General features: G+C 46.2%; 1 protein-coding gene across 2 annotated transcripts in view; it reads right to left on the bottom strand.

The window, feature by feature from the left end:
- SLC25A33 (solute carrier family 25 member 33) overlaps positions 1–7,641 on the bottom strand; it is a 30,523-nt gene extending 22,882 nt beyond the window's left edge. Inside the window, exon 1 of one of the 2 annotated variants that reach the window (XM_070603519.1) lies at positions 7,343–7,641. In XM_070603519.1, coding sequence (XP_070459620.1) covers positions 7,343–7,398 — 56 coding nt within the window. In that variant the 5' untranslated portion in view covers positions 7,399–7,641. Of the gene's footprint in view, positions 1–6,688; positions 7,313–7,342 lie in introns of those variants that run through there. The other variant, XM_008517186.2, reaches the window with a different exon arrangement.
- Between the last annotated feature and the right edge of the window lie 994 nt (positions 7,642–8,635).

Raw genomic sequence — 8,635 nt, forward strand, 5'->3', positions numbered from 1 at the left:
CATGTGCCACAACTAGAAGGACCCACAACTAAAATCTACAACTATGTACTGGGGGGCTTTGGGGAGAAAAAAGCAGGGGAAAAAAAAAAAGATTGGCAACAGTTGTTAGCTCAGGTGCCAATCTTTAAATAAATACAATAAAACTCCAATGTGTCCTTTTGTATCAAGAAAAAATTGTGAGCCTAAATGAATGCTTGTTTGTATAATTTGCTCTCAGCACTAGAATATATCTAAGGAAAATGGGATATGATGGAGAGTGTTTATAGAAAGACAGGAAAAGTAACTTCCAACCCGTGTCTAGTCACATCAATTCCTCTTATCTATTACATAACCATGCACTTAAAAAGTGTTTAACACTTAAAAACACTGGAAAACTTACACGCTACAGAGTAAGATAAAGAAATATCTGAAATCTATTTATGTTCAATAACATGACTATGTCACTGAAAAAACAGAGCTTCTGGGTAAATTCTTTCATCAGAAAGTCAACATGTTCAAATATGACACAGGTCAACCACTTTTGCTTTGACCCCAAGTCAGATGCACTCCTACTTTGGCCAACTGTCCTCCAAATCTATGCCACTGATCCGATGATCCGAAAGGTGGTGTGCCAGCCTAACAAAGCACGTGTCCTACTGACAGCAAGGCGGTGACCTCTTCGAGGGTGGCAAGCCACACCCACTACCACAGGCACTTTTCTATATGTTGTACACTGTGCCCATGGCAGGAGTGGGCGGTGGTGGTGAAAAGGCCCTGACCTTTGGGACCACTTACAGGGCACCAACCAAGGCCCTCTAAGGCTCAGGTGCCCCTCCTACAAGACTGGGATGATGCTGTCTCACGGTGTCACAGGAAACAACTGAAAAATAGGACAACACTGCAAACAATGGTAGGAAGTTACTGCTCAGTAGGTAAGCCCCTCCTTACCTACTAGGAAAAAAAATCTTAGATGAAAAATGGCCAAAGGACATTTTAAATCATTACCTGTACTGGATATTACAGAAGGAAATAAAATTTCATTTTATCTTTATAATCTTCACCATTTAATTTCTATTTTGTGTACATGCTTTATAACATGTATAAAATTAATAGGGTAATAAACAGACATGTAGATATGCACAAACATTTTATTTAATTTAATTAATTTTATTTATTTATTTATTTTTTTGAGGAAGATTAGCCCTGAGCTAACATCTGCCACCAATCCTCCACTTTTTGCTGAGGAATACTGGCCCTGAGCTAACATCCATGCCCATCTTCCACTACTTCATATGTGGGACGCCTGCCACAGCATGGTATGACAAGCAGTGCCATGTCTGCACCAGGGATTCGAACCGGCGAACCTGGGGCCGCCAAAGCAGAACACGTGAACTTAACCGCTGCACCACCAGGATAGCCCCAAGCACAAACATTTTAATCATAGGGCTGTGTGATCAAAGTTTGAAGACCACTATTCTAGAACAATGGTTCTCAACCAAGGCAATGTCCTCCCCACCACCCCCCACCCCATGACATTTGGCAATGTCTGGAGACATTTTTGGTTGTTGAAACTGGGGGAGGGGGTACTAGCATCTAGTGGGTACAGCCCAGAGATGCTGCTAAAGATCCTACAATGCACAGGACAGCCCTGCCCCGTAAATAAACAATTATCTGGCCAAGGTTGAGAAACTCTGCTCTAGACCAATAAAATGGACAATATATTTGAAAGCAGCACAACAAATGTGGAGGGCATTGGTGGTTGCCTCCCCAGCATCCGTTCCCCTCTTCCTCTGCTCTGACAAAATCTCCAATTTCTTAAACCATACAGTTTGGATAGGATCGAACCCATTTTTAGTTTCAGCCCTGACTCAATCAACGTAATACCATCCACATTGCCAGACCACCTGTTCAGAGATGGGCACAGGATTCAGCCCAAGATGAGCAACATAATTCCCCTGGGGGCAATGACTGGTTTAGAGGTGGGTGAATGTCCAAGTTGGTCCAGTCAGAGTTAAGCTCAAGACTTGTTCAACGTGGAGAAAACACTGGGAGCTGCTGGAAGCCATTTTGTGTCCACGCAGGAACCAACCCTGGAGTCGAGCAGATATTTCTGGAGGGCAGAACAGTCATGGGGAGGGGGTGGGCGGGGTGTGTCATAATACACTGTTAAGCTATTTAGATAAACCCTCACCTAAGCCTAGGCTTGCTCTAGAATTCAGGTGTATGTGCCAATAATCAAGCCAAGTGGAAGTGAACTTGAGCCTAGTCAATAAAAAGAAATTTACACTCAAGCTTTTCAAGAAAGCACTTAAAGGGTTTTACCATTGTCAATAACCTTCCAAAAAGCAGTTAGGACTGGTATTTCTGGTAGGCTAGGTTTCTAACAGCGATGAGGAAACTCGCTGGATATTAATTTAATTTTGCTGCCAATGTAGTACTAGCCACTGATGCCAAAGTCCAGAGATAACTCTCTGTGGGATATTCCATTCAGCGAAACCATCCGAAGGGTCTGAACAGAGTAGGAGAACGGCTACGAGCAGGGGTTAAACTACATGTCTAAGAGCAGTCACGAGAGACTTATTCTCTGAAAGCTATTTGCCCAATTTTCTAACAAATCTATTACTTGGATTTTTCTGTGCCTTTTCCCTCTTTTACTACTTGTTTCTTTTTCTATACACAGTCCCCTCCCCCCATCCTCTACCTTCTCTCATCCCTCCTGCCCAGAACTGCAGTCTGCTGCTTCTGCATGAAGATACATTTACTGTTTATCTCCTTACCCACATAGGCCTTGCTTGATTTTCCCCTATGGTTTAGGCTCCCCTCCTCCAGTTTACAGCACAGAAAAGCTGGACTATTACTACCACAATATATACACCAGGTTTTTTTCTACTATCTTTATGCGATCAGAGACATAAAAATTTTAAATTATGCACACAAATTTTCACCTTTTAACTCTGAGTTTCAAGGAACAAGCATCACTTTTAAAACTAGATGTTTTCAACATGAATCTCTGTTTTCTATACATACACTCACTCATTTTAGGCACTAAAGCCAAGACTGATGTGCTCTTTACTATAATTGCTACCCAGTTGATAGTAAACTGGTTCTTGGACGCACAGCTTATATATTACCTACAATATGGACCCCACCAACAAATGACACTGCCAGACAGGCCGGAATCCTAATCTTTGGGGCTTTTGGTAATTTCTCCTTTTCATCTGCTACCCCTATAGTCACTATTTGAAAAACACTCCTGCCTCTTTTTAAGTGCTATACTTTTCTGGAATGTTTTATCTGAATTCCTGGCATAAGGTTTGAAAGATTTTGATTATGCAAATTCTGTATTCACTCAGTGGAGGCAAAATGCATAGTTTTTGATCCAGCTGATTATCCTTTAGATGCTATTTCCTGTAGTCTCTCTCAGTTGGAAAGAAAATTTAAAACAGCACCCTGAATGAATAAAAAACTCTATAGTACTTTCTGAACCTGAAGAGAACCAGTATCTTTCACAAATACACAAATCCAAAATAATATTACCTTATACCAATACAGTTTCACCAAATCTTAATACAGAACTACAGTCAAAATTCACAAATAATCAAAGTACTGCTTCTCTTTATTTGGAAAATTTAACAGGCCACATCAATCTACATCTCCAAAATACCTTTCATGCACTGAGTCAATCGTTAAGCAAGTATTGACTAGGCATCTGTAACGTGCCTGGTACGGTACTGGAGATGTACCAGTGAAGAAAGCAGACACGGCTGCTACCCTCATTAAGCTTAAATTCTAGTGAGAACCTTTCATCCAAACACCACATCTCACATATGTGAAATACACTGGATGAAACCAAAGTCAATTCATATTCTTAGCAGTATATTTATATAAGCCTTGTATAAGATACTATGTGCACACTGTATTTCTCTTATCAAAATTTAAGCATTTCAAATATGCTTGCATCTTCTTCTGCACTGTTCCCCTGGCAAAATCATAAACATGTGCCTAACGCTTCAAAAGAACCATTAGCAGATGCAGACTAAACCTGCAAGGACAAGGTCTGTACGGGCATACACCTGGTGACACTGTCCATAACAGAAAGGAAATACTGAATTTTGAAAATATCTTGGCTCACATACTTTAAAACCTTAAAGATATACTATATTCTCATCAAAAACACATTTTAAAGGCTATATATTTGATGACAAAAGAAAAAATCATGCCATAAAAATAGGACCTAAAGCATATAATCCAGGCCACTCACCTCTAAAGAGGATGACAGCTTAGCCCAGCTATTTCAGGTGCTGAGTCCATCTCCTAAAGCGCTACCTGCTACATTACCGCTTGTTCAGCAGTTGACGGACACCACGAACACTACACGGACAACCAGAACCCCCAAGTCATTTGAGAAGTTAAGGGATTTTTCTCAACAGACATAAAGCCTAGACACAGAAGGGCCACCTCAGAGGATTTCAGCTTTTCTCTCAATGGGACAGTTTAAACGGTAGAAAAGGAAAGATAGGTTTTATTATGTAGTAACAATAAAATTTGCTTGAGTACATTTTTTGTTTTGACAGCACCACCCAGATTTTGGGATAGGAGGAAAGAAAGCAGCAAACAGGAGGATCCCTAAAGACACTAAAAATCGACAAAGGAATGAGGTTCGCTCAGGCAGAAGTAAGCTGCCCTGAGGCGGCCTGTGAATGTGCTGTGCAGGTATCAAAAGCCTTAAAAGTGTATTTTGACTCAGTAATTGTAGTTCTGATAGTTTATACAAAGGAAATAATCAGACCACCACACATGGACACTTAAGGACGTCCAGTTATTTATAATGGCAAAAAGTCAGCAGTGAGAGATCAGAAAGAAATTCTGTCAGCAGAATAAGTTAGGCAGCCCTGTCGGAAATTACTCTAACATCCTCACTGAACTCAACCACTGGGCTTGCAAACTGCCTTTGCCTCTTTGTTGTAACCGCTCAACGGTAAGGACCGCCTAAGGGTACACTCAGAGAACTCACGACTATGCTGCCATTAAAACTCAGCTTGTTACTAAGAAGAAAGCAACTTAAAGACTATGAGCATATTTTAAAATTAACCTAACCACTCGGCCAGCGGGCTGGCCCCTCTGACTTCTTTTCAAAAGAAGTGAATTTAGTTCTTTGGAAAGATGCCAGCTTGACAACTGTGGAAACTCTTCACTTAGAGCAAAGCAGCAACAACCTGACCAGGTGGGACCACTAGGTTGACTAACATTAACTGCATGATAGACCCTTTCAATACTTAGCTCCTTTAATGTTCTTCCATAAAAAGAAATGGAAGTAACATATTGTAGGCTAGTGGGAATGAATCCAAATCCAAATCCAATTAGTTACTCTGAAAGCATCCTTTTCAAAGATTTATTTTCTTGCTTGAATATCTGCAAGTAATCCTTAATTGCTGCTAATGAAGGAATGGAAAGCTGTTAAGTGCAACGGCCTCAGGCACTACCCTAATAAACTCCCTACTTTTTAATCAGCCCAGGCAAGAGGTGCTGGCTACTGCAGTTTCCTCCATCACAAGGCAAGACGCTGGTGCTCTAGGAGAATCGGCAGCCAGAGGGCACTGTGAAGGGCGCTAGGGAGATTCACCAAGACAGGGCAATGCATTAGTAGGAAGCCTCACAAAGGCTCTCCAGGCCGTGTAACTCTCCCAGTTTGGGATACAAAGAATTTTTTAAAAGACCATCTCACTAAAAACAATAAATCAAAATCACTGAGTACAAAATCATTTTATTTATTTTTGAGGAAGATCAACCCTGAGCTAACATCTGGTGCCAATCCTCCTCTTTTTGCTAAGACTGGCCCTGAGCTAACATCCATGCCTATCTTCGTCTACTTTATATGTGGGACGCCTGCCACAGCATTGGCATGCCAAGCGGTGCCATGTCCGCACCCGGGATCCGAACCGGTGAACCCCGGCCCGCAGAAGCAGAATGTGCGCACTTAACTGCTGTGCCACCTGGCTGGCCCCCAAATGATTTTAAAAAATTATTCTTCTTGGCTTGAGAAATGACTTTAATAATACGGCCAACTTGTTTAAAATTCCCAAGGAAGATGAATTAATAGAGTGTCTTAATTCAGGAATGCTCCCCCCTTGTCTTCTTCTCAGGAAAGGCCATGGGGAGATGAAGGGAAGAGATGAATGAGAAATCCTCCCTGTCGGTGAAGAACCACCAAAAACTCTTGGTTGTGAGAACAGAGTAACTCGCTGATCACCTACAGTGATAAGTACAAAGAGCTCAGAAACACTTCATCATAGTTATTTTCGCAAAGTTCTCAACCACTACTCGTTTGTCATAAGGAATATATGTAGGTAGCAGTCCAAGCTGCAACTGAAATACTCAAGTCAAGACGATAATGCATAATAAATTCTATTTTACGCAGAATGTCCTACACCTAAAAATTGCTGTGCCAGGCCTGTGAGGTCCTCTAACAAGACTCCGAACATCTGGAAGACTCCAAAAGGACCCAAAGCCACCGGCTGTATTAAAAAAAAATTACTAATACTCTAAACCATATTAACGTCTGTTTTCTGAACAACAACAACAAATCAGCTCCCTCCCTAACACCCCTACCGCCCAAGCTCTCTAAAAACGCATTGCCGCCTCTGAAAGAATCAGGCGCATGATATCCAAACTAACGCAGCTCTCAAAACAGGGCACCCCTTAAAATTACATTGTCTCCGACGTTGGACGCGTCCACCAGCAGATGAGAAGCATTTCAACACATCTTCCCGACCTCACTTTCTCCCGAGGTCCCTCGTGAGCCCTCCCACAGGTTGCTGGCCAGCATCACGGCTCGCCAGCACTTTCCAGGCCCCTGCTGATGTCCAACACCTGCAGCCCTCTGGACCGTCTGAACTTGTCCCTGCACTGCCCCCGAGGAAGTCCCAGGCCGACCCGAGCATCAGCAAGCCCGACCGGGGCTCTGAAGGGCCGAGCTTTCGGGAAAAGGCCCTGGAGGACCCAGGCAGAGACAGAGCAAGTGCAGTGTGGCCCGGGCAGCCGAGCCACAGTGGCCAGGCAGGACCGCCCCTAAGTGACACTCGTCACATCAACCACTAATTGTTTAAAAGGAAAAAAGCTAGAGACGCCGCAGGAGGCGGAGGGGCGTGGGAGCGCGGCAGGGCGGGGTGAAACCACGCTCGGAGGATGCGGTCGGGAGGGGGCGAGAGGCCGCGCCCCCCGGGCCTCCCCACCGCCGGGACTCCCTCCTCCGGGAGCCGGCGCTTCGGCCCGAGGAGGGCCGGTAACCGGCCGGGGCGGCCCGAGGGCGCGGGGCGGCGCCGCGGACGGGGATGGGGGCGCGGGGGCGCGCCGGGACGCTCACCCGCCGGCGAAGAGGTGAAGCAGCGTGTTCTCCTTCTGCTGAGTGCCGGTCGCCATGGCCGCGCCAGCTCCCAGGCCCGCCGCCGCCGGCTGCCGCGGGCGCGCGGAGGCTCGAGGGATGCGCGAGGCGGTCTGCTGCGCTCGCCCCGCTGCCCGCAGGCGGCCGCCAGAGCCGCCTCCACGCGCGCGCCCCCTCGCCCGGCGCCCTCGCTCCGCGCCCTCCGCGGCGTGGCCGCCGGCGCCTCAGCGGCCTCTGCGGCGCGAGCCCGGAGGCCAGCGGGAGCCCGGCGCGCGGCCGTCACGTGGCGGGGGCCGAGCCCTGACGTCGCGCGGCGGCGCGGGCCTGGGGCGGTGCGCGGCGGGGGTGTGGGCCCGGACCCTGCGCGCCTATTGGCCGGCGGGCGAACGTGGGCGGGGCGACTGCGCTACTGGGGGCGAGGGCCCGAGCGGATCGCACGGCTGGGCGGGATCGGCCTGGGCCAATGTGCGTGGAGTGAGAACCGGCCGAGGCTGCCTGGTCTCTGCTCAGACGCAGAGAAACTGGGCTTGGCAAACCTAGCGAGACCCCGGGCCCAGCCTTTTTCTTTTTTTAAAAAAATCTATGTTTAGTTTACTTTGTGATACTTAGGATGTGCAAAAAGGCCTATACATGACATATTACACCTCACAGCTCTGTACTCACTACCCAGCTTAGGCGAAAAAACATGATGAAAACAGCCTAAACTGCCAGTGTACCCTTAGTATCATTTCGTGTATTTTTAGTTTTTCTATAAATAGCATTATATGCTGTAAAACGCTTTTTGGTGTATCCTTTCTGATAATCTCCAGCCCAGACTTCTAAGCTCCAAGCTTCTATATCCAAGACGCTTCCCAATTTGTATGTCCTTGGGTCACTGTCAGACTCATCCTGGCCTCTTCTTATCTCCAGGTTTCTATAGGCGGGCCTTCCCTGGTCACCCTTGCAGCGTATTCTATCACATGACTCCATTTAATTTCCTCCCGTAGGCTCCCGCAGTACTTTGTTGACTGACTTGTTTAAGCTGTCCTTCTGCCCCTGGAGTATAAGCTTCAGGAGAGCAGGCACCTTGTTTCTTTTGTTCAGGGTTGTTCCTGACAAGGTACCTGCTGCTAGTAATGCCCAAGAAACTAGTGGATAAATGTCCTGAACTAAACTCATCCTTGCATTCTTCCCCTCCCCCCAAACCTGCCCTGCCTCTTGTATTTCCTGTCCTGGTGGTGACACCACCATCGGCACAGTCACCAACCCAAGAAACTTTCCTGTTACCTTAGACTT

This window comes from Equus przewalskii, chromosome 2 (assembly GCF_037783145.1).
Source record: "Equus przewalskii isolate Varuska chromosome 2, EquPr2, whole genome shotgun sequence".
Lineage (NCBI taxonomy): Eukaryota > Metazoa > Chordata > Mammalia > Perissodactyla > Equidae > Equus > Equus przewalskii.